Genomic DNA, 27,585 nt, shown 5'->3' with positions numbered 1-27,585 from the left:
AATGAATACTAAGTAAAACTAATGCAGTTGGCAACTAGTCTTTACTTCATGAATGAAAGGAAACTTCTCTGCATTGCAAAATACATTTACACTACTACCACAAAACACTAAAGACACACAGAAGTGTACTTTAATGAACATATATATCTTTTTTCTTTATTACAGCTGGAAGTTTCCCTGTGTCCCGCAGCTTCCTAGTCCCAAATAAACACACAGAGGCTTATATTAATTACAAACTACTTGGTCTACAGCTCAGACTTATTGCTAACTAGCTCTTTTATCTTAAATTAACCAACTTCTATTCATCTGTGTATGGCCGTGTGTCTCCTGGGTTTACCTGTGTTCCATTACATCTTGCTCCCCTGGCAGTACACGGCATCTTCCTCTCCCACCTCCCACTGCTGCTCCATCTTTCTTCTCCCTGTATCTTTGTTTGGATTTCTTATCTGGCTCTAACTTGTCTTGCCGTAAGCCAAAGCAGCTTCTTTATTAACCAATGATAGTAACACACATTCATTAGCTATAAAACTTTAGACTCACAAAAATAGGATAGATGGTATTTCTTTAATTTTGCCAAACACAAATAGACTAGCTATTGTAACTGTAATTCTTCCTTGATAACTGTTTTGTTATATATAATTTTACTATGTTAAAATAAAAACCTTCCTTTTTGATTAGAGAGGAAAGGGAAAGTGCTGTGGGATGGTCTTTCTGTATGTTGTGAATATGTGTTGCTATCATTGGTTAATAAAGAAGCTGCTTTGGCCTATGGCAAGACAGGTTATAGCCAGGCAGGAAATCCAAACAAAGATACAGAGACAAGAAAGGTGGGGGGAGAATGCTGTAGGTGATGGGTGTGGGGGGAGACAAGATGTAATAGAACACAGGTAAAGTTGAGAGACGTGATGATACAGAGATTAATAGAAATGGGTTAAGATAAAAAAAGAACTAGCAATAAGCCTGAGCCATAGATCAATCAGTTTGTATTTAATATTAAGCCTCTGAGTGATTGTTTTATAAGCTGCTGTGGGATGGGTGGGACACAGAAAAGTTTCTAGTTCACTCGATATTTACTAATTAGAAAAACTCATTGATAAGGCAAATTTGTAAAAAAGACATAGGAAAGCTTTGCCTTCTTTCATCACATCATTCTCTTGCAGTATTTTCTAGCTTCCCTTGTAACTGGAGGCAGAGTTTCTGTCCTGTACACCCAATTATACCCGGCAGTCGCTTCCCAAATTACCACTCAGAGGCTTGTATTAATTATAAACGTTTGGCTGATGGCTCAGGCTTATTACTAGCTAGCTCTTACATTTAAATTAACCCATATTTCTTATCTATGCTTTGCCACGTGGTTCATAGCCTGTTACCTCATTTTCAAAATGTCTTGCTTCCTCAACATCTTGCTGGCATCTGCCAGGACTTGTCCCTTCTTCATCTCCATCCTCAGTTTGATGTACCGCCTAACCTTATCTTGCCTCTCCATTGGCCAAAACTGCTTTATTATCAACTAATTAGAGCAACACACATTCATAGTATACAGAAAGACATCTGACAGCATTCCTTGTGTGAGTGTATCATGTTAACTGATTACCATCCTGGACAGAGACAGCACAAATAAAATTTCTACCAAACAAGACCTGTTTCATCTATGATTTCCAGTGGCACTTCCTCCACACATACTTGCCATTCTATCTTTCTACGGAAAACATGTTCCTGTTTCTGTGACCAACACTCTAACTTTGCCCTAATCCAATCTTGTTTCCAGGACCTTATGTAATTAAGTAAATTCCAGGACTTTCTGTAATCACACACCCCCACACACTGCCAAAATTTGAACTCCTCTGTTCTATCTTTCCTTTCAATATAAATTGATGCCTTGTATTACTACCACAGAAATTCCCATCTTGGCCTGAAATAATCTACTTCATGCTTCATTACTGTTCACATATTTGTCCACTCTGTGTAAGTCTCACCTACATTCATTGTTTCCACCAAGTAACTTCTGAGCTTGTCACAACCTCTTCCCATCTAAGTTTGGAGACCAGCATATCCTACAGTAGCCCAGACCAATTCTCACAAATTATTTTTAAAAAATTGAATTTCTCATCTTTCCAACGTTCATTTAGTAAAAATTCAAATTCATTCATATGAATATTCATAAGATGATTTGTATTAATTATGCTTTGAATAATAAGACTATTTTTGCTTATAATTACCATATAATTGATATGATATCATTTCACGAAGTTTGGCATAGCAAGTAGCTCTAAGTGAAATCTGCTATGCGTTGTATCAGACTGTTTGTTTGCCTGCCCAGTTCCCTTCCTTCCTCTCTCTCCCTGATTAAATTTGTCTCTTCTCCTACTTTGTTTGAGTAACTGTTCTTCACACCAACTCAGACAGGACTAAGTTAAATCAGTCAGATTTTAAATGATGGCCAGTAAAAATCGACCTCAACGTACTAACTCTGTATTAACCTCTTAAACTATTTTTCATTGTTGTGAAGAAGATAAATGACATGTAATTACTTTTTAAAAAAAAGCTTTTTCTAGTTCTAACTAACTAGCTTAATTGTGAAAAACTAAAATTTCTGTAATGGTCTTTTTTTAAAGGACTTTAACTTGGTTCTTGGGCTTTTCAAGTCGCTTTAGGAGTGTAAAGCATTTTGTGTGAGTATAATGTTAGCCATTTTTAGTTTGGGGCATTTAGATCGATTAAGATTGTATGTGGTTGTATGTCTTTAAATTCAATGAAAATAAATATAATAGGTTTTCTCCCCTAAACATGAGCTCATGCTGAATTATGACATGGATACATACAAAGCATTACACTGTACTAGTTCAGATCAGAGAGCCACTCTCTTACTCCAGTACTTCAATATATGTAGCAGTCTATCACCCAAATGATGAATAGCTTAAGATAAGAAAAGTATTTACTTCTTATTTTTTAAAATTCATTTTGTGATTTCCAGAGAAATCTCTGAAAATACGAAAGAGAGTAGCTTATGGCTCAAAACAATTTACAAGTTTCTTAACCTCTAGAAACTGTTAACAATTTCCGTGTACCATGTTAACTGGTACATGCAACTCACTCACATGTGAGAGAAATATCTCAGAGGCAAACTAGTCACATAATACAAAATAAGCAAGTTGTAGAAATTAAATAATGAATGGAGGCTTTTTATAACTATCTTCCTGATCTGTAAATGGAGTCTATCCTCTACTGGAGGGTAAACTCAGTTTGGCTATTTTAGATGAGGACATACATATTTATAAAACTTATTCCAAATTAAAAATTACTCTTCATAATTTTAGAAGCAAAATAATGTCAGTTATTACAGATAAATTGAATGAGATCTTTCATTAACTCTTTATTTATGTAAAAGAATAGAGAAGACCTTCAGAGTCTACCAAGAATTACTTTGGTATCAAGTTCCTCTTGACTATAAATAGGAGAAAAAAAACAGTTATAGGATTTGAAAAATAATCATATTAGGGTTTGCACATAATGTATCTAAAGTTATATCTTTTTTCTCATCTTTGTAATAGTTTGAGTGTACTTATCCCAGTAACTATGGATCACATATTCAACCTGGAAGTCTTTTATATTGTTGATACCATCTGATGGTTAAAGGGATCATTTTCGTTATTGCAGACTCAATGAACAGAAGGTTTCTATTTGGATATGTTTATGTTATTTTTAGTGTTGGTGCTATGCTTAATGTAAATGACACATCTCATATGTGGGTCAAAGTGATGAGCTAAAACTGCAGAGAGGGAAAAGTGGAAGCCATCCTTGGACTGGCAAAGTTAGTATTATCTTGGAAGAAAATCAGAATACAGTGGAGGAAACAGGTGCGAACCATTGCAGAGCAGATGCAGCAACAGTGAGAAATGACAAAGGTACAAAAGCAGATCTGGAGGAACATAAAGAAGGTCTAGAGCTGTACAGATAAGGAAAACAAGCAAAATCTGAGATGTGAAAACGCCTGCTTCTTTGGAATTTATTAACAACACTGGCCCATGATTTATTAGTCTGCTTTCCATAGGTAAAGCTACAGTAACAAATGACATCAGGATCTCAGAAGCCTATGGTGTCAATGGTAAATTTCTCCCTTCTAGAGCTGTGGTCAGCTGTGGCTCTGTTCCATATATCTTCTCCTTCTGAGGCTGGTTGAAGGAACAGACCATATTTTATAATGTGTCTTTTATACCAACAGAAGGAACAAGAAAATACAAATCCACATGATGGCTTTTTCACAGCTTCTGCTCAGTGCTCTCTCTCTGAGTTACGCTCACATTTCAATGCCAGCTCATGTCAGAAGGCGAAGTGTGGCATCGGAGAGCTATGGGTCAGACAGCTGTGGCATGCAGCATATAATCCTTTCATTATGAAATGAGACGCAAGTAATGGGGACAAATGATGCAATCTGCTCTAGGCATGATTTTCTAAGCGTGTTTTCCATACAGAATGTGTACTGTAGGAAATCTTGAAGAGTTAGGGCAGGTCTAGGCCAGAAGTCAACTGTTTAATAATAATCGACAGAGCTTTAGTACTGAATTTCTTTTTTGTTTGGTAAATTAACAACAAAAAAGAGTAGGATGGACAGTAAAGTGAATTTCCACATATTCATAATTTTGTCATGATGGTATAAATAAAATCTATGATCAAAACAATGTAAAGATTATGAGAAAATCATCAAAAATATATATTCCTAGGGTTTCATTAGATGAGATAAAATAAAATTAGTATTATACAATTATCAAATCATCAATAAACAGATGAACAAATATTAAGGCACAAAATGGAAAAGATGGACAGACACTGTGATGGGAAATATGAATCAAACATCAGGTTGGTTACAAAACCAAATATATAAATCACTAAGTTAGAATAAGTGGCTGCACACTCAGGTTTACATAAAATTACTCAAACTGAATTAAAAAAAAATGACCCAAATACATGTTGTTTATAAGAAATACCTTTAAACAAATGGAAAGAAAGAGATTGGATGTAAAAGAACTGAAACAGAGCAAAAGGAACCTGGTATTAGGAATACAAGAACTGGAGAATGTTACCACATCCCAAAGACACTTCAGAAGACTAGTAAGAAAGCTTCTAACATGAGACAGGGCTGATAAAAACCAAAGAACAAGAAGCAACCTTACCATCATCAATATGAATTTCAGAGCTCTTTCCTCAAGAACAGATACTCCAATAGAAACCAAAATCACCACATTTACAGACACTGAGTAGCACTATCAGTCATAATCTACTTAGCATCAATAAGAAATTACTCCCCACAAGAGCAACATGTTTCCTAAGAAGCAACTTGTAATTTCTAAGATGCCAATAGACCTCATCTTGAGCCATAAAACAATATTTAGTGAATTTCAAAAGATTAAATTATATTTCTACATGTGACAAAATAAATTACTGAATGTAACAACTAAAAAATTAAAACAATAAATATTTAAATATGATTAAATATTTAGAATTTAAGAAACAAAATACTAAATAATCCTTGAGTTAGAGAAGAAACTTCAATGTATACATAACAATATATATATTCAAGGGAACGACAAAGACATAAAGATGTGGGATACAGCTAATGAAACCTTTGTGAGGAAACTGTTAGATTTAAGTACCTCTACTAGAAAACAAGAAGGTGTTAATGCACTTGAAAAATAATAAATTATATCCTAAGAATGTAGCACCAAGGGAATAATAAAAATAAAAGTAGAACTCACTAAAACAGGAAAATTAAATACCATCATGCACAAAAAGGTCAAACTTATAATAGAAGAAGTCAACCCGTACATCTGTACCGTAGAATAAAAGCACTTGGATATCCTCTTTTTACACATCTGTCCACTCACAGTTGACTATGAGCACTCTGTAAAGCAAGTATGCAGTGGAAAGAAAAGAAAATTAGAGCTACAATAAAGCACAACAGCTACAAAAATTGCTGAACTTAATAGAAAATAAAACCCAGTAACATTAAAAAGTTAATATACCAAAGCAAGCGGATTCTTTTCCCAAGAGTGTAAGGTTGGTTTAACATGTGAAAATTAATGCATTTTGTCACATTTACAGATCAAGAGAAAAATCACACTTGGGGTAAAAGGATTCTCAGTCTTCATAGGAAACACAAAACCCAATTTGAGGTAGATCGCAGACCTGAGTGTAAAATTAAACTTAAAAACTTATAAAAGCAGAGACTGGTATAACCTTTGGCTTTCTAGACATGACATAAAAATAAAAGTCATAAAAGGAAAAAGTTGAGTTCATCTAAATAAACACTTCTGCTCTCCAGAAGAAAACGCCTTTCAGGAGGTAGTCTGAGGAAAAAAAAATCACAAGATCAGTAACTGACGAAAAGTTCATATCCAAAATATATCACCACATTCATAAATTTGAAAATAAAAGTGAATGCCATCATCCACAATAAGCTTTGCCTTGTGTCAGTAAAACTGCTACTGTGAAGTAGTTCGAGAGACTTAGAAGCATATGTATACAAAAAGGCTTTTTGTAGGAATGTTTGTCAGGCGGAGGAGATGCTCAGTAAGGAGAAACGTACTTTCTGGGTTCTGTTACCCAGAACCCAAGGAAAGGCACAATCCCCTGTCATCACGGAGCTCCTGTGGGAGAGGACGAGGAGAGACGGGAGAATGCCTGGATGCCCACAGGCCAGCAAGTCTGGAACAAACAGTAGAAACACAAACACAAAGGAAGCCCTGGCTAAAGGCGGAAGGCAAGGACCATCACGTCAGGTTCTTTGACCGTGTACATAGGCAGCCGTTGTCATGCACACTTGCAGTCACACACATAAGTATGTGCACACACAAACATTATATAGAAACACACATAATAGTTAAAACTATTTATAGATGCTTCATTCAATAAATACCAAATTTTAACTTCTTTATCTTTTTCCTCTCTCCCATTTTCTCTTCCTCCCAATGCCCCTCAGTGTGTGTGTGTAGATCAAACTCATACCCTCTTGAATGCTACTCATGTAGTCTACCACTGAGCCCCAGAGCTACACTCCTGCCCAATAATTTTCCAGCTAATAACTCTAAGTGCCCAGCTCTCCTTCAATGGGAGGATGGATAGATAAACTGTCACTTAGTATTTAAAGGAATATTTTTTTTTATTATTAAGCATCCGAGGATTGGTACTATTGACACACTCAAACTACCTGACTCTCAAAATTATGATTGAAAGATCAACCCAAAGATGGCCTGTTGTCTGATTTGATTAATATGACATTCTAGAACAGCTAAATGTAGACTGTGGTGACAAAGAGCAGATGCCCCACCTGCCCACATGCAGACATGGTAGTGGCAGGAAATATGGACACAAGGGAAGGAGTATAAGGGACTTTATGAGATAGTAGATGGCCCTCTATGTCTCCATGTGCATGCTTTTTTTTTTTTATACTTTTACATATTCCATCCTGGTCACAGTTTTCCCTCCATCCACTCCTCCCACATCCCCTCTCCCCTAGACCCACTCCTCCTCAATTTCCCTTCAGAAAAGAGCAGGCTTGCCAAGGACATCAACCAAACACAACAGGCACAACACGGTGCAACGAGACCAGGCACAAACGCTCATATGAAGCGTTCATATGGGATGAAGCAACCCATTAGGAAGAAAAGGAATCCAAGATCAGGCAAACGAGTCAGAGACAACCCCCACTCCCACCTGTAGGAGTCCCACAAGAACATACATGCAGAGGACCTAGCTCAGACCCAGGCAGGCTCCATGATTGCCACTTCAGTCTCTGTGAGCCCTGATGAGCCCTGCTTAGTTGATTCTGTGGGTCATGTTCTCATGGTATTCTCAACCACTCTGGCTACTACCATCCATCCTCCCCATCTATCTCAGGGTTCCAAGACCACCACCTAATGTTTGGCTGTGAGTCCCTGCATCTGCTCCCATCAGTTGCTAGAGGAAGCCTCTCTGATGACAATTGGGTTAGGCTCCAGTCTATGAGTATAGCAGAATAACACTAGGAATCATTTCATTGACTTTTTTTTTTTGTTGTTAGTTGTGTTTGTTTTTATCCTAGGTCTCTGGGCTATCCAGCTTTTGGTTTCTGGCCCTCCAGGCAGTGTCAGGGTTGGGCTCCTGGTCAGGTGGCGTGTCCTTCAAGTTGGACCAGTCATTGATTGGCCACTCCCACAAGTTCTGCAACACCTTTACTGCAGCACATCTTGCAGGCAGGTCTAAGGGTTTGTGACTGGGCTGATGTCCTGGGCCCACCACTGGAAGCCTTGCCTCATTACAGAAGATGGCTGGTTCAGGCCCCGTATCCCCCACTACTGGAAGTCTTCACTCGAGTCACCCTCGTGGATTCCAGGGAGTTTCCACTGCACTAGGTTTCCACATTGCCCCAGAAATGCCCCCCAGTTCTCTCTCCCCCTGCCCGTCATTCCTCTACTTGATCCCTCCTGTTCCCATCCCTCCCCTCCCCCAGGCCACCCTTAAAATCTGTTCTAAGCATTCTTCAAACTCAAAAAGTTGCCTTAAGATCTGAGTATGTCGCTAAATGTCTATTTCTGCTCTGTTCTCAACAAAATAGACATTGAAAAACCGTTTGAACATTCCATCCCTTGTGCTAAGGGCATTATAAGTGGACATGTGACAGTGAGGCAGGTGGAGAATTAGGCTCCAGAACCATGTCAATGTGTAGGACTGGTACAAATACCTGTTTTGAGCCAAAACAAAGTGGGAATGAAGAAAGGTCACTATCCTTCGGAAGAAGGCACCAGGGCAGGGAGACTAGAAGGAGTTGATTCAGTTACTTCTTATATATCTCCACTTCTAAACTTTCTTAAATGGAATACAAAGGTTTCCAGTCTAGAATAGTGTATCAAATAGCCGGTGTCTTCATAAGTTGCACCCCTCTTGCCCCATAAATTCCCTTCAACCACTTGTTAAAACCTATTTCTATTAAATAAAACGAAATAATCATTCTACATGGCAGCTCAAAGTGAAAAACTTAAAATGTAAATGCACAGTTAAGATAAGACTGTGGGATAAATAGATTTGTTCCCATATAATCATTATGTGGATACAAAAAGTTAAGCACCTAGCCTTTCCATCCTGTTTCTGGTAACATAGAAAGGCAAAGAAGAAACAGCTCCATGTAGTGCACATTTACTGAGCTTGTAACAGGTGCTAAATCAGTGGTTTGCAAGCTTGTGTGACTGTGACCTTTACTGAGAATGACAATTCACGTTTCAGCCTCTATGCGAGTACATATGCATGACTAGAGCAGTGTTATATAATAAAGCTCATTCTTGCTAAATAAGACACACTGCTGTTGTCTAGTCTAGTGTAGGTTGTTACATAGCTACAAAAAGGTTGGTTCTGGCCCATTTAGTTTCACTGACCACTAATAGGTTGTGCATTGTGGTTTGAAATGATGCATGGTGCTTGCTGTTCTCTCTCCTCAACATGTGGTCTGTGGAACAGTATCCCCAGCATCAGAGGCAGTAAGAAATGCAGAATCTAAGGCCACTCTTCATACCTATTGAATAAGAATCTGGATTTTAACAGCACCCCTCAGATGCCCCTGTGCATTTCCAGGAATGTAGGACTGCTGAAGTCTTCCAGGCATTGACTCAGACAGAGTCCTTTTTTTGCCATTCTTTTTTTTTTATTTTTTTATTTTTTTATTTTCCAATACAATTCATTTCTACATATCAGCCACGGATTCCCTTGTTCTCCCCCCTCCCGCCCCTCTCCCCTTCCCCCCAGCCCACCCCACATTCCCACTTCCTCCAGGGCAAAGCCTCCCCCGAGGACTGAGATCAACCTGGTAGACTCAGTCCAGGCAGGTCCAGTCCCCTCCTCCTAGGCCGAGTCAAGTGACCCTGCATAAGCCCCAGGTTTCAAACAGCCAACTCATGCAATGAGCACAGGACCCGGTCTTAATCAGTGGGCAGGTTTTAAGCCTTTATTTTTGTTGTTGGCTTTTATAATACACACACTTCAGCCTCAAACTATGCCATTAATTCAGTATGTCCAAGATCAACAAATAAATAAGTGAACAAATAAAACCTATCACAGCTTCTGAGGCCAACCCTGCTGAAGAGCCCTTGGTCTATCGAGTTTAATAGAAGTGAGCTGACTTAATTGCTTACATGTTATAAAGGTGAAACAGGTATTTTGGGTACAAAGGAAATATTTTCTTTTAGCTTTCTTGTGGATGACTTCATGTGTAGCATTTCATTTCCCATGTATTTACTGACAGGGCACTACTACATCTTATTCTGAATTACTTCTCCTTGTGAGAAGAATTCCAAACATGTCTTTCCTACCAAAAACTTCCCTTCCATGGAGTATAGATAGCATGGCTTCGGGTAAGATTGCCATGGCCAGTCTTGCTGAGTTAGCAATGCCCCCCACCCCCATCCTGGTTAGAGCCCTAACCCAGGATCTCAGCTGCTGGAGAAGATGGACCTGCCCTTAAGTGCTACCACTCATCATTAAGCACCTTCCCTTCACTGGGGTATGTTTCCTGAGTGACGGGAAAATGCAGCCTGGGAGTTGCTAATCCTGCTAACACTAAAAGGTTCACTCCCATTCGCAGCTTCTGTGTTACATTAATAATAAGAATAAATAATAATAAAGAGACCAGCCTCCGCTCTCAGTCTCCCCTGAGGTAAGGCCTCAGCTTCCCTCCCATCCCCATGGTCCACTCTAATGGTCTTTCTGCACTAGAGTGGTCAGGGAGGTTGATGTAAGTACTGCCTCTTTTGTCAGAGTTAAGTGCCTTCTTCCTCAAAAGCTCAGAGGGAAATTTTTTCCCTAGGATATCTAAGTTAAAAGCAATATTATCAATGCTTTTGCCAGGTAGTGTGACCCATTTAACTCATAACTTAAACACAAGTTAAGACTACTAGGCACAGGGAAAATGGAAAGAAAGCGTCAGGATACATAATCAGGCACAAGAAAAAACTTGATTATTTTGGAAGCACATTCTCAGTCTCCCTGTCAGAGCTGTAAATTAGAACTCTCCTACAGGCGTTCTGGGCCCTTTGTGTTTGTGTCTTTATTCACCAAATAATTTTTCTTCACAGCAATAAATTAAAATCAAGAAAGAGGATTCTTTTTTAAATACTAAAAATTCATTCATAGGCAAAGAAGAAGTGGTGAGAAAAATGGGAAATGATAGTAAAATAAAAAAAAAAAGTTTGGGTGTAATGGACCAAGAGTGCCTGTTAATTAATTGTTTTTTAATAAAATGGTCGTGAGGTCCATGGAGGAGTTACACACTTTCCATTGAAATCATGTGATCTCTAACCGATGGGTTCTTTAAAGACACTTTGGTGTCTGAACGCTGTTGAAAACTGTGCCTTCTGTCCCTGGAAACTGATTGTCTTTGCAGTAGTTTGATTGTTAAATTTTTTCATTTTCAAGCAAAGCTACTTTCTCTTTCAACTTACTGTGTTCATTGAGTCCATTACTTCAGACGTGTTGCTCAGTCTTTGCAATCTAATCACTAGAATTTTTTCTTTCTCTTTTGCATCATTTTGTGCTGATTTTGAGATGCTAATTTGTGATTTGTCTACATTTTGCCAATTTCATACTTATACTCTAAGGTAAAAGACCAATATCAATAATAACGAGTACCTACATTAATATTTTAAATACAACTTATGTTCATAACTCAAGATAACCTGCAAAAAAATTAAAGTTTGAGGCTGGAGAGATGGACCAATAGTTAAGAGTTCTTTTTGTTCTTCTAGAAGATTGAATTCAATTTTCAGCTCCACATCAGGTGACTCACCTGTAACTGTAGTTCTAGGTGATCTGATACTCTCTTCTGGCTGCTATAGACACCCCAACACACCAGAACACATACACACACATGTGCAAAAATTAAATAAGACATTAAGTTTTTAAATTATTTTCTAAATATTTATAATCAACATGTTTTCTTTGTAAAATGTACAGGCAAAGGGAGAAATGGAAGTATCTAATAAGATGACTCATCCAATATTTCTAAGATTGTAATCCTTTGAATGAAAAAATGTGAACTTTAGGAATAAGAAGATGCAAAATACTTTTCACAAATATTCACTGGATTTTTCCTCCAAGTGTAGACCACTCTAAATTACTTTTAAAGTGACCCCATTGAGAAGCAGCAGCTTTGACAGAGAATTCTCCCAGTATCATCGATATTGTCCACACCTTCCTGCATGCCCTTCATGTGTGGTTTTTGTTCCGCAGTCCACGAAGGCTCTGGAGAAAGCAGTCAGAAGGAGACCTCCACCTGTGACATTTGCCAGTTTGGTGCAGAGTGTGACGAAGATGCTGAGGATGTCTGGTAAGATGATGTTTTGGTTTCTTAAAATAATGTCAGAGATTAATTATTATTTTTATTCATCAGCTATTCTTTCAAGGAACACATTGTCAGTATTTTCATTTTTTCTGACTCCCAAAGGCAGTAAGGAGAAAGTTCTGTAAAGCTGCTGGAGCCAACTTGTTAGGTGGGTCAGGGAAGCAGAAGTCTGCATAAGAAACAGAACCATCACTGACGACCCAAGTCAGTCTTACCAGACAGAAAGGGAAATCATATTTACTTGAATATCTCCAATGTCATCTAGGAACAACAGATGACTTCTAAGTTTCTTTAGGTTGCAATAACAAAAATACCAGACAATGGGTATCTGAAATAAACAGAAATGTATTTTACCCCTTCTTGAGCCTAGGAAGTTCAACATCCATCCTGGAGAAGACTTAGAGTCTGCTTCCTATAGACAGCATTGGCCTCGTTGTAGCCTAAAGTACAAGGAGCAAGGGATTTCTCTGGTCCTCTTTTATAGAAGGATCAATTAATTAATTAATGAGGATTCAGCATATATGACATGACCACCTTTCCCAAACCATCTCTTCTAATGCAATTCATTGTCAAGAATTTGAACATATGTATTGACAGAATGTTCAAACCACGGCAATTACTAACACAATTTCTAGTATTGTGGGTCTGAGTAATCAAGATTTAAGAGAGGACACATATGACTACCCACAGCCAAGCTGACAAGACACATAAGCCAAACACACACACATTCTTGTACACGTGTACACACACACACACACACACACACACACACACACACACACACACACACATACACACACACTGGGCTGCCCTCCAACATTAGGTTTTCCTTTCCTCTACAGAATATTCATCTTCTCTTATAAGGATATGCTGAACAATGATAGTCTGCATTACTTTGAATGGGTGTGGAATATTCATTCAGCCTTCTCAACCGTCTATGTGCATTGGTCCTGGTCTGGTCATTTAGTAAAGTGCATAAAGCTGAGGACACAGAGTCTGGTGTGTCTGGATAGGGAAGAAGCATTCAGTCTTTCCCTTCCCTCCTCTTCTCGCCCTTTCCTCCTTCCCCTTCTCCTCCCTCCATCCTTCTCCCCAACTCTCTCCATCTCTTTCTCCCTCCCTCTTTCTCTCTTCTCTTCTCTCCCTCTTCTCTGCTCTCTCCTTCCATCCTCCCCTCCTTCCTGTCTTCCACTCCCTTCCTCCATCATTTCTTTCTCTTTTACATGCATTTCATTTCTTTGATGAAAACAGAAAACCATTTGTTTTCTTAAGGGTCCCTGTGGCCATGCCCCAAGGGCAGGTACCTCAAGGTCATTGGCAGGTGTAACAGCTACAGCTGCCTCACTAGGGGTGGTGTTTGAGGACACGGCTCAAACAGCTCCCCACTACAATTGCCTAGGAATTTCGCATTGCTTACTATGTGTTTTATCATTTTCACACACTTTTCTCAGGGTTTTTTTTTTCAAAAAAGCTATACAGATTACTTTGTTTTACAGAGAAGAAATTAATTTTTGAAGTGTTTAAGTGGCAGGGACAAGATGGGGTATGAGGTGAATGTAGGCAGAAGGTGTTGGCATGACAATTCAATCAAAGATGTAATTAAAATGTTTCTTTGCTGCCCTGCCTAGAATAATGAAATTGCCAGATTGTAGGCAATGTATACACAGTGACTCCTAAGGACTGTGGGTTAGAGCTGATGACTCAGAAAATACTTACAATGGGCAGTGGGAAAACATCCAAGCCAGGAGAGTGCTAATTTTTGTATATTGCAGAACTTCAGATTCATGGTATAAATGTAGTTCAATGATTTATGTGCCAGGCTAGTGGCATCAGAAAGAATTAGCAGTTGTCCATGAGGCCCCAGCATGACAAACTGACTTCAGAAATAGCTTTGTTGTAAAAGAGACAAGGGGACAAGGCAGAGCCTCCAGGAATTGGGTACCAAGTAAGAAAATGAATTAGGGACAAAACCAGGTCCACTTAGTGAACCTGACTTAGATGACCAAGATCTGGTGACCAGAGGTAGAAGGAACATAGCCTAAATCAGAATAATAAATTGCAAGGTCAAAATGAAATCAATACGAAGGCTGGCTGGATGCTGGGTCAGTTAACTTTTGGCTAAGATATCTTATATGCTCCAGCCTAGGGACAAGATCGGTTCCAAAATTCAGAATAAGCCTGAACCTCCAGATGGGGACTAAGTGGCCATAGCTGTGAAGATTAGAGACTGCAGGGGCAGGGAGCCAAGAACATCATTACACTTCCCAGACAGAGTGAAAGTTGTTAATGCTCAAATAGAACGTATTTTAAATGTCCAAGGTAAGCAATAAAGAATTGTGCTGACACCAGTGCATTGATTTTCATTTACCTAAATACCTTTGTATGTTAACATATTGTGTTTGTTCTGCCCATGCAGTAGATTGGAAACAGCCGAAGGACATGAGAACAAAGCAATAAATGAAGTTAAGTAGGCATGGAATGAGAGAGACCATAAAGTAAGACAGTCCGTGCGCAGGGAGTGATCTGACCATACTGTTCTGCAGAATCCTCATGACAACAGGGGAGCTTTGGCACTATTGATTTGGGACGGAACTATGGCTGGATCCCCTTGCAAACATAAAATTCTTCATGGGCTATATAGCAATAAAGAATACAGCACAATATTTTGTAATAGACTTTCCTTTGACATCAACTGAAACACAGTTTCTATGCATACAAATTTCTTTTTTGTGACTTTATGAAATAATAACTAGGTATTACTGATGACAAATGCCATTATTCTTGGAACACATACACAAAGGTACAAAATTAATCCTGATCTTTCTTTAAACCTGGTCTAAGATAAGAATATTTTTATTCTGCCATGGGCTTGGGTCTAGTTCCTCAAAGATTTCCCATGAGGAAGATAAATATTTTGTTAGCATCCATAAGACAGTGCAGTCAGCTGATCACATCTCCACAGTTAGAGGGGGTTTTGAGTTAAAGAGCAAGACACACTGCAAATGAGGAATTAACAAAATTAAAGAAACAGGGAAAAAGAAAGTGGAATAAGAGGTCAGAAATAATAGTTAGAAGATGGTGTTGATAGGCTGTGATGCTAGTCACATGATATTTAATGCTTGTGTTCTGAGGGAACAGATGGTTTATAATCTAATGGAAGACAAAGTGTTATGTAGTGTGGTTTTATTTCAACGTTCTTTTCCTGCCTCTTTCTTTTTTATGAAAACATCAAGACTGTAAAAATCAGAAAATGATCAGTTATCTCAATATGAAAGCTAGACCTTTGCTGTAGAAATGTCTTCAGCTCTGGGTATTTACTTCTGTGTAAGAAAGGATTTGACTTCCAAAAGAGTTAAAACTCAAGCAAGATAAACTGCCCACATTGTGGAGTAACCACTGCTGGAATAGAGGTGTCCTTTATTGAAGACAGACTTCAGCTCAAGGAATCTTGTGAAGGAGTGGGAGGAGGGATTGTAGGAACAAGAGGGGTCAGGGACACCATAAGAACATAGCCCACGGATCAACTGACTGGGACTCATGGGGGCTCACAGAGTTCAGGGAGTCTATAGGGGTCTGACCTAAGCCCTCTGCATTATATTTGGTGGCCGAGTAGCTTGGTGTTCTTGTGGGATTCCTAACAGTGGGAATGGGGGCTATCTCTGACTCTTTTGCCTACTTGTGGGACCCATTTCCTGCTACTGGGTTGCCTCCTTCAGCCTCAATGTGATAGCATGTGCCTGTCCTTATTGTAGCTTGTTCTGTTGTGTGGTGTTTGGTTGATGTCCTGAGAGGCCTGCTCTTTTCTGATGGGAAGAGGGAGGTAGATTTGAGGGAGAAGGGAGGTGGGGAGAAGAGGGGATGGAAACTGTGATTGGGATGTAATATATGAGAGAAGGATTTTAAAAAGACTTGAGAACAGTAGAAACCCTGATATCACTGGCATGGAGAAAGAACCGCTTTGCTCCTGCGTGGGAGGAGTTCAAGGGGGAAAAAAAAACACAGAAGGACCTAAATGATCATTCCCTTTACAACCACGCTGAAAAAAAAATCAAAACTTATATATTTAAGCATCAAAGAGACTCTCAAATATATCCTGCAAAAATAATTTAGAATGGCTTCTAAATAAGAGAAAGTTGACTCATTGCAAAGTAATAAAGCACCAGCTGATAGCAGTGGGAATAAGAACTTACGATTTCAGCAAATATTTCTGATACTTGGTTCATTTTAGACACCGCTTTATATTCCTTTAATTATCTTACCTGATAAATTATCTCAGTGAGTCCAAAGTAGGTCAGTAGGAACTCCTTGCCCTGGGAACTAGTCCTTAGAAGTAATTAGCCCAGAACTTTCGTTGGTCCTGTCAGTCAAAAGGAGTTCAGAGCCCTGGGGTTGATACTTGATTTAATGTATTTTTTAAAAAGCGCGTTGATAGCTGGGCCTGATCATAGGAATGGCTGGGTGTGAAACTGGCTGAGCGCCTGATATCTCCGGAGTGTCAGACCAGATCAAGAGCAAGGAGCACAGGTGTAAAAGCAGGTGCAGCCACTGGAAAACAACGGGAGGGAGAGCCTCCATTATTATCGGGGTCTCTTTATGTGCCTGCTGTACAGCTCCTCACCATTTTAATGTTGCTTTTGTAACGCTTGCCCCATGCCACACAGCCTCCATTAGCAAGATTACACTGGCTTAAATGCTGTTAATTTCTCAGTACCCATTCATTTCGGTCTCTGAAAGCATCAACAATGCTTCCAGTACTGAAACACCATGCCGTGGGTGTATATAAAATGCCAGTGATCGATGGCAGTGTAAAAGAACCAGGAGAGGAGCAGCCCTGACATCCCCAGGTCACAAGAGTGAGCCTCTGGTGTTTTCTGTTTGCTGTTCTGTAATTGGAGCAGGGTGTACAAGTCGGCATTCCTTTTTGTGAGCGTCTCTCACAAAGACAGCTTAGTCTGAAGTCTTTAACATCCTGCTCCTTTGATCTGAGAAGGCTCCTCATGCCTGGAAAGACCGTGAGACCATGTGTTGTTGGCATCCCTCCCACCTTTAATGCATTTTGGGCCATGAAGACTCATGAATATTTGAAACAGGGCAATGACCATGCGTGATTCTTGGCACTGGAGTTCACCATACGTATAAGTAAATTAGACGTTAGATCCTGCTGACTTTGGTGCAATCGGGGTGTGAATCTGAGAGGGTAAATTAAGACAGCTCTGAGTAAACACAGAAAGTGCCTTCTTCTAACACTACTGCTGCCTGAAATTGAATGGACCCACCGCTGCAAGCAGAATATTTCTGGGTGAAAGCATCAGATTGGGTTGTGCATAGAATTGAGAAAATCATGCTTATTAATCACAATTTTGTGGTAAACTGAGTTTATCCAGTCTTTCCTTAAAGTGCTTCTTTCTTATTGATCTCCTTTGCTCTCTGGCCTCAGACCTGTAAATGTGGTAAAACCAGATTAGGACTGCCTTCTAACATGAATTTACCCATGATGACACTGAGGAAAATCAAACAGAAAGAAAGAAATCACAGGTCCAGCTTAGAAAACCCAGTGTTTGCTGTACGTATAAATGGCTTCTTAAGAAGCTTATTTTGTGGTCAGATTCCTATGCACTTCCCCTGTGAACCAAGCCTTGACGCCAAGCTCAAAGCAGTTGTCTGTCTGCATTGCGTTCGTATCACTGTCCCACCCACTCTCTCCCCGTCACATCCACCCCACTATTTCACCCATGAGTGTATCTTGCCACACTGGTCATAATTGTAGCTCACATGCTTCACAAGTAGGCAAGATGGTGGGTGACTTTTCCAGCCCAGAAGCCTGCAAAGCACCTTCTGGTACTATGAAAGCTAGCAGAATGGAGAAAATTTCCTGGTCACTACCAGCTTGATTTCTCTATGCCCCGTGACCAAAAGTGTTTAGTATATTCAGGAATAGTGGTGAGCCACCAAGTTCTGGCAGGCAACCAAGAGCAGGGGTGATAACCTGTATTGTTTTGGGGCTCTTCAGGACACTGCCGACCAAGAGCTTGGGGGAAGGTATCCCTCACATGAAGCTATCAGGCTTGGTAAGGACACTTCAAATATGCCATGGCTACTTAAAAGCCAGTTGCTGTCCTACCCTCACAAAGAAAAGGGATTGTGATTTATGAAATTTTAAAATTGAGCCAATCTCTAGTACCTACCTAGCCTGGTTCAAAAGGAATTGGGCTTTTTACTCAGGTTCTAGAGTCTCTTGATGTTGTTCCAGGTTCCAGACTCAACTCTGCTACCTGTCACATGGTGATTAAACTCAATTAAAACATGACGGCTAGAAACCGGATCTAGTGTGGAACACTGAGAACTACAGCAGCAATGAATTCTGAAGTTTCACATGTGTTTTTATCTGTGTTAGCAGTGTTTATTTTGGCCACATAGTACAAATCATATAACTTTTTTTGTAAATCAAAAATCAAAAAGAAATTGTAAATAGCAACAAAGCAGAGGCAGCAAATTTCTCAAGACAGATTGTGATTCTTCTTAACTTAACCCTTTCAATTTTCCCCCCTAGTTTACAAAGACTCGCTGTAGAGTGATCCTGATAGTGTGATATTAATTGTAATGTTAGTGAAACAATGTAATATTGCCTAACTTTTCATGTGCAGTGAACAAATCCCCACATTTGATATCTTTTAGAGTTTTGGGGGTTGCTGGTTTCTCAGTCTTGGTGATAAAAATAGGCATCTCATTATATTCTTCAGAAGAGACAGAAGTTTCACAAATGTGTCTCCTGGGTGTTAAGACACTATCCTAAATATTTAGATTTATGGAGTCTTTTAACTTCTACACCAATCTTATGAATTTCAATACACCAATAATTCTTACTCTATGTTTTTTTTTTTAAAAAAAGGAAACTGTAGTTCACACAGAGAGGAAAATAAAACTTGCGAAAGCCCCAAAACAGGAGGGAAAGCCTTGATTTGAGTCAGCCACACTGTCTTGAGATATCTTGATGTTCCCTACTGTTCAAAATTTCTCAGGATTGTAGTCAGTGACATAAACGAGTATTTACATGTGCATATACACAGATATATTCTACACATGCCTCATGTGTATCATGTATTTAGCACAGGGTTTCATGCCTCATAATAAAATGCGGCAGAGCCAGGCAGATCTCTGTGAGTTCAAGGCCAGCCTGGGCTACCGAGTGAGTTCCAGGAAAGGCGCAAAGCTACACAGAGAAACCCTGTCTCGAAAAACCAAAAAAAAAAAAAAAAAATGCAATAACAAATTTCATGCATCTGTGACAATAAAACCCACCAGTTAACATACCCACAATGGCCATGCTGCACTGGAAATGGAAGGTTTATATACATTATTTCTTCTCATTTTCCTTCAACATTGAGTAATTTTAATCCGTTTGATTTTTTTGGATAAGGGTATTAAATTCTTATGGATAGCGAATAGCCTTACCATGGTTGTGCTTGTGTGTGGTTAAATGCAGTTCCAAGCTTGGAGCATTCAAAGAGACATAATTTCACCACAGCCTGCCTTTTAAAGCTGCTTCTACTCAACTGGCCTGTGTTTCAGTGCTAGCCGCTGGAGTACCACACTCAGTAGTGTTTCGGAGGACTGTACAAAGAGCAGAGTGAGGAGAAATTCAGGGACAAAATTTAATTTTGTTCCTTGCTACCTAGAGAAAAGATTGTAGGCTATCCACCCACTCCCAAGAGCCAAAAGAAGATATTTACCATATATGTACATATATATGGTACTATAGATACTATAAATGTCCAAATTTTGCTGTAGGAATAGTCATGATAAGAAGAACATGGGAAAAGACATCAACATTATTTAGTAGAAAATAAATATGGTCCAAAATAATAGAACTTCTATCACCATGTGGCTAGTATTGCCCAGGCATGTCTCTTAAATTAGGACTTAAAAAATGTAACATGAAGTCTCACATTTCCCTATCTAACATACCATTTTTATAGTAAAAGTATAGATTTAGCAAAGAGACTTTGAATAAATATAAATGAAAGCACTATAGTAATGTGACTTCTCTATCAAGATGACTGCCAATGTCGATATGTTTTCTTCCCATGCATCCGTGTGATTTGTAAAAATCTGAACACATTTTGTACATCAACACAGTCATCTCTGTTCAAAATTGTTATCTAATTATGAAGCAGGGGTTTATTTTTAGGAGGATGGCGATGATTTTTAGAAAAGCTGGACACACAATAACATTTTAATTAGAGCTGAATTATTTTCAATGACCCAATTCTGATTGGTCTTTCAAAATCTTCAGCACTCAAAACAAATCGATTCAAAGGTACTGGCTGGGTAGTAGGAGTGTAGCCTGTGTTCGACAACGTTTGCTGTCCTCCAAGAGAAGAGACAGTGTGCGTACAGTGACTTCCTGAGGGACCAGCCCTGTTTACTGAGATGCTGTCTGCCAAAAGGCGCATTAAATTGTGTGAAAATCTATCTCTAGTCTTCAGCGGTTAATTCCAAAGAGTAATGTATGTGTTGTCTTATTTAAGCAACAAATTAGTGAACTGTCCTCAGCAGCCCACATCCATTTATTACTGATATCGCCCCCCCCCCCCGCGCCCACCCCAAGCAGAGTGTGTAATATCTAAGTTACTGAAGAAATTATATGCAGTACCCAACTGAAAAATCAAAACTAGGGGTAGCTCAGTGGGTCAAGTGCCTCCTGTGCCAACAAAGACCTGAGTAAGCCTAGCAAGGTGACACTAGAGCTAAGAAAGGTGACATTGGAGGATCCTCAGCTCATTCGCCTTCCAATCTAACTAACTGGTGAGCACTGGGTTCAGTGACCCTAGCTCAGAAAATAATGTGGAGAGCAATAGACGAGGACACCCAGCATCAACTCACGGCCTCTACACACACACACACACACACACACACACACACACAAGACATCAGTATTGCTGAAGGTCTAAATACGTCACACAGAAAGGAAAGAAAAAGGATGGAGGGAAGGAAGACGCAGGCAAGGAGGGAGGAACGGAAGAAGTAAGAATGAATTTCTCTAGCCCCTCAATGAAAAACACAATTGCTCAGAGATGAGCTGATTCATCCCTTTTCACTAAGCTATGAATGAGACGGAGGAAGTGAGGACAGTGGACTTGGGGTGGGTGATCATCTGTGGATTATTTACTATGGTGCTTTCCTTTTTTATTCACCGAAGCCTTTTCACTGCCTTTGACAGTTCATACCACTCTCTAAGCTCATTTCTTCAATCAAAATTGTTTCGAATGAAGTCATAACAGAAATATGAGGTCCAAAATAGCCATAAAGGCTTACTCATAGTCAGCAAATATTGAAGTAAGTATGTCTGGGAGAAGTATGCAACAATGGATAGAAAGTTAAAATGAAAATATAGCTTTACATTAGAAAATATTGACACATTTCTATTAAAACTATAGATCTCTACATAAGTGTGGAATGTTATGACATCCAGATACAACATTCAAGTATCAGTTATAATCAAAAAAAAATAAGAATAGCATGTTGTACAGCATTGTGCCATTTAATTCTGATTGAAAACAATTTACTCTCACCAGAAAGCAGGCTGATTTAAGGGAAAAATACAAGAGAACTATTTGCCTTGGCTGCTCAAATTCAGAGATTAAAAAGACATGAAGGAAGAAGAAAAGCCCTGCACTGATTAACATATCAACATATTTCTCACAGTTCCTCAGAGAAATATAATTACTAATAGATCAATAGATCAATAGGCCAAACAGTTGAGTAATCAATTAACATATAAGTAAATAGGCAGATAGGCAGGTAGTTAAAGGGGTTCATTGTTTAAAAAAAAAAATGGCTCCAAGACCAAGTAGTTGACAAGCTGGAAACCATGAAGATAGTATGGTATTACTCTATTTTGAAAAACAAAATGAGAAAATAATCATGAGGGTCACATTCCTATTTCTGTCATAATTGGTGCTTATAACCATTTCCTCCCACTGGACTTCTTTATCTTCAGCAAGTACCTAACTGATTATCATTCTTTGCCTGGCAAGGTGACCAAACCTTTCCTGGAGGCTACTAGTCATTTGCTGTTCTGCCTAGATTGGGGTTGTGCTATTTCACTGACTTTAACCACAGCCTATGGTAGTACTAAGAGATCACCTCTTCGGTTTCTCCAGTTTATAGTGCTAACCAACCCACTTTACCCTTGACAGCCAAGATCATTCACTGTAGTAGTGTAGTAATTCACTTCTTTACCTATTGACTCAGAGGCATGAGACCAGCTAGCAGTCATAACTTACCCTTCTTTGGTCAACGCTGTGTCTTTTGGCACATTCTTTCTTTTATAGGTGAGACCTCTGGACCACCAAAGCACAAAGTTTGAAAGACATTAATAAAAATAAATGCTGGTGAGTCACTAAAAGTAACACTGTGACTTTCATCCCAATTTCATGGTTCCACAAACATTGATCCTGAATATGGGATCTGTAGATACTGACTCAGTGTAAAGTATTAGCCACTAGCTACCATTATCATTGAGTCACCAAAAATTTCTTCCATTCTTCTTTCAACCCACCTGCTCCAGGATTCCTCAAACAAAAAATGGTAAACCCATTGAATTCCACAAGCAATGGATCCATTGCCACACTTTTTTTTTCTCTAAAATTTTGGCTAGAAACAATCTAGTCTGGAATACTGTTGTAGGTTGCTGTTCTGAATAGGTGTTAAAAGACTGAACAGAAGCAACTTGGGGAGAATAAGGTTTACTTGGCTTTCATTTCCAGGTCACAATCCATCGTTAAAGGAAGACAGAGCAAGAACTCAAACAGGGATTGATGCAGAAGTCCCAGAGGAATGCTGCTTATGGACACTTCTCTGACTTGCTCTCTGACTCATGCTCAGTATGCTTCCTTATACAGCTCAGGCCCACCTGCCTTGGGATCAGTCCACTGATACTTTGGGGAGAACCTATATGCAGGGAAGCAAACTCAATATCTGGAGCATCCGTTCCAGTAGAGACAAAATGCTCTTTCTTTCCATGAGAAAGCAAATCAACTGAATCAAACTGCCATAGATTATCAGAAAATGATGCCGTGTTGGGGCTTCAGTATTTGTCTCTGCCACGGAGAGATTAAACCCTTGCACTGCTGTGAATCGGAATGTGTCTTTACTTTCCGGTGGTGCTAGGCCACCCCGTGAAATGGTCATTCAGCCCAAAGGAGTCATGACCCACAGGTTGAGAACTACTGGGTTATAGCCTGACTTGTCTTGGTGAGTGGAAGTTCATATTCCTGAGACCAGCTAGAAGACCTTCATGGTCACTTTGTCAATCTTCTAGGCAATGAGAGAATGACTGCAGAAATTGGTGTTCACAAAATATATTACCCTGACCACTCAATTACTAAAACCTTCATCAGCTAAAACCACCCTTAGGTAAACATTGATGGGAACAAAAAAAATTATGGTTTTGTCTACTGAGGGAGATCTATGCATATACTTTTTCCCCAAATGTCCTTGTCGACAATTTTCTAATCATATCCCATCCAAATTCCTGATCATCTATCCCAGCATTTGTCTCCAGGTCGTGAACTGGTGTATAACCACATATCCTGCCATTATTTCTTCCAAGCAAAGTAAATCACCGGATGCACTGCTAAAAGTTCTACCCAATGGGATAGCTCCCCTCACAGCTCTCCTTAATAAGTGTCCAGGACAAGACTCGAGCGTTTTGATCGTTTACTTGCAGGTGATAGCAGAATCATCTGTGCATCGATCTACACCTTACCCCCTTCTGTCAGCCTATCACAGGGAGTGCTCCCTGAGCACAGGGTGCAGGTGAAATGGGGGAGGTGGAGAGGAGATCATGGCATGCAGGAACCTTCAGCTTACTCACCTTCTCCTCTACCCTAGTTTCATACGAAGTCCTCCCGTTTTTAATGGAGTGCTGTTGTGTATATTTAAGTGTCTGGCTTGATGGGAGACATACCATTCAGCTCACAGTGGGAAGCTTAGCTCATACAGCAACTTGGTGGCCTGTGGTAAAGCATCTGTCTCCACTAGGGCCTATGGAAGGCCAAAAGCTAATCTTCACAAAGAATTTGGATAGTTATTTGCAAAATGTGTCAAGGATTTGCTCCAGAAATTTTCTTGCACTATGGATCACATAAAGTGCCTACAAAACTCTCCAAACAGCATGGTTATCTGCTTCTAATGTCAAGAGTCATGGCATCTACCAGGCAATATGGCTCAGAGGCACCAGCTTATCCTTTGCCTTAGAAGACATGGCTCAACATGCTCCATAGAAATTTATCCCACAATGCTTCACTGAATTTTTTAATGCATTTTCTCAGATTTATTTTACACCTCTCATCATTCAATGTCTTACAATAAGTACAGAGTGGTCACTACTTCTTGCTCTAGTGGGTCCCGTCAGCCCTAGGGATATTTTCCTTTTCTCAAGCAGAGGACATATACTTAGCACAACAACTGCAATTAAGATTTGATGATCACTGTCATTCTACCAAGCCCATTTTCTACACAGTCCAGTCAAGTTGGTTGGTGATGCGTCATGTGGGTACAATCTCTACATTCCCTCTTAAATGCTTTGTTGGTTTTAGTTTAATATTGTCTTATGTACAGTCAATTCCAGTTGCTTTAGTTGGCTTTTCCTATAATATTAGTCCTTGCTCCTCCAGTCAAGGAATAACAGTGGAGTTTCTTCTAAACACTAAATATGTCTCCTTTGAATATGCTTTACATACCTACGTAATCATGAAATATGTTCAGAGACTATGAAATAGACCTAAGCCAAAAATCTAGTGATGGCCTGACCTCCATAAGCCTCTATTTTGGCTGGCAAACCAAAATGATATCTTTACACAGCAGGAATTAGTGTCAGCTCAGTGGTCTCTGAAAGGTTTGATTTTTCACTGTAGTTTCTAGTAAATATCTACCATCTCTTCGGGAAAGACTGAAGAAAGATTATCAGTATAAATGTTTAATACTTTATGGAGGGCTTCCTTCAGGAGCACTGACCTCCCATTCATTCAGTCAGTTCTGAATGTTTAAATGAGCTTAAGTCCTAGAGTTGATTAAGGAAATACAGTCTTCCACTTTCACGATTCACTGTTGGATTTTTTTTTCTCATTCAAATTAAGAATTTATTTGGCTTTTTATCTATATTACTTCTAGTAACACTATGACCAGCTAGCCAGTAATGCGGATCATGGGTCAGACATTCTAACTGCATCTCTGGCTTTTGCATCCTTTGTGGTAACAGAGCTCACGTCAATACTGGCGGTAAGCATGGTCTTTGGACCAACCATCATGGAATCCAATCATGCACATTGTATTTAGGTTATCTAATGCAGTCCTCACTGTAATATCTGGCCTACAGGAGCAGCCACCATAGAGCATGTTGAGGATCTTTTCATAAATTTGTGCTTCAATATATGTGTGTGTGTGTGTGTGTGTGTGTGTGTGTGTGTGTGTGTGTGTGTGTGTTATGCCAATTGTGGACGAGTAGCCTTAAATGACAAACCTATTCTAATGTGACCATCTCTGAAGCCTTTGAATCTTAACTTCATGTTTAAACCAAGGAAGAAATGGTCTTTCTAACCTACTGTGAAACATATTTGCCCTATTTCAACCAACCAAACATTGAGATCCCCTTCTAGCTTGCTGAGCTGCCACCAATGTGAAGTGTGACTCTCGGCTTAGTAGGTCCAATGAATAATTTTAACCAAATCCAACAACTGATCCACTTCTTTCTACCACTATCCCATTATCCCATAACCTACCTTCCATTCCCATAAAACTACACTGGCTTTTTAATCTAAGTTAAAAGCTCAGTGGTGTTCAGAGTATAACACATCTCCTCACAGATCACGTTTTGTAGCTCATTTTTAGGAGCTCAAAAATCCCAAGTTCAAATATGAGTCTAGAAATGTATTAGTTACTTTTCTGGTTGCCATGTAAGAAAACACAACAAAAACAGCTAAAGGAAAGTAGGGCATATTGTGCTCAGGGCTTGAGAGTGTAGCTCACCACGGTGGGGAAGACAATGCCAGCTTTAACCTTAATGGTAGAAGTGTACAGCAAATGGTCACACTGCTTCTCCATCCAGGAAACAAAGAGAGTGATGAATGGTGGTGCTCACATCACTTTCTCCTTCTGTAAATGCTTTTTAAATTTTTTTTGAGATTATAATATAATTGCATCATAACCTCATCTGAGACCACAGCCCAAGGGATGGTGATACCCATGTTCAAACCTCTCTGGAAAAAAACTTCACAGACACATCCAAAGATCTGTCTCCTAAGTGATTCTGAATCCAATCAAGTTGACAGGAAAGACTGACTGTGACATGTAGCAGAGGAGTGGCAATGGGCGTTGGTGATGAGGACACTTTGTCTTGCTTATACAGCAACAGTGTCCCTGAGAAATGCTGCATTAACCTCCTTAGAGGTGGACAGGCTGTTGTAAGTAACAAAAAAGGACTCATTATAATAGAGTGACTCTGTTTCCTTGGCCACATCAAGCTCCTCCCACATGTCAGCATTCCTCAAATGCCATTTCTTCCTCGTCAATGTCTATAAGTTATTAAACACTCCGTGATATTGGAAGTTCAATGTGTGTTGTAATTTATTCAGCTGGTAATAGGACGAAACTCTAGGTCTGATTTTCAGCAGTGGCAGTCAAGTGACTGTAGCAGATGCAGGCTTCCTTCAGAGTACACAGGACAGAGTTTTTCGGGCTATTTATGCTTCACTTAAGCATGACATTTAATCCCTGAACTCATCCCTTTCTTTCCCCACTTTCCCCAGCAAAATAAACAACAATCAACCAATATTACTATATTCATTAATTTGCCAAAATGTCTCGACATATCATTTGTACTACCAAGATCCTTCCTTTACATAAGTGGTTAATAAAAAGTGTTCAATAGTGATGTTTTGCATATCACTGTTGCTGGAATAAATGATAGGGAAAATGGCACAGAAGAAAACCACTGGGCCATGGCTTTGGAGAGCTGAGACCACACTGTGAATAAACTCATAACATTTGTCTTTCTCTCTGTTTTTATATAAATGTGTGTGTGTGTGTGTGTGTGTGTGTGTGTGTGTGTGTGTGTGTGTGTGTGTCTGTGTGTGTGTCTGTGTCTGTGTCTTCAGGTATAATAGAATCTATATGAAATCTATCAAAAATATGCAATTTGATGATTTTTAGCATGTTTGCAA

The 27,585-nt window shown here is 39.4% G+C and overlaps 1 protein-coding gene across 2 annotated transcripts in view; it reads left to right on the top strand.

The window, feature by feature from the left end:
- The window catches only part of Tmeff2 (transmembrane protein with EGF like and two follistatin like domains 2), a 375,139-nt gene that overhangs the window by 146,683 nt on the left and 200,871 nt on the right, over nt 1-27,585 (top strand). For both annotated transcript variants that reach the window (XM_052749440.1, XM_052749439.1), the window contains exon 5: nt 12,250-12,346. In XM_052749440.1, the coding sequence (XP_052605400.1) occupies nt 12,250-12,346 (97 nt within the window). The remainder of the gene's footprint in view (nt 1-12,249; nt 12,347-27,585) is intronic.

The sequence above is a fragment of the Peromyscus californicus genome, unplaced genomic scaffold, assembly GCF_007827085.1.
Source record: "Peromyscus californicus insignis strain IS unplaced genomic scaffold, ASM782708v3 Scaffold_21__1_contigs__length_65335640, whole genome shotgun sequence".
Classification (NCBI taxonomy): domain Eukaryota; kingdom Metazoa; phylum Chordata; class Mammalia; order Rodentia; family Cricetidae; genus Peromyscus; species Peromyscus californicus.
The sequence above is the reverse complement of the archived record's forward strand: the minus strand, read 5'-3'. Positions and strand labels throughout refer to the sequence as shown.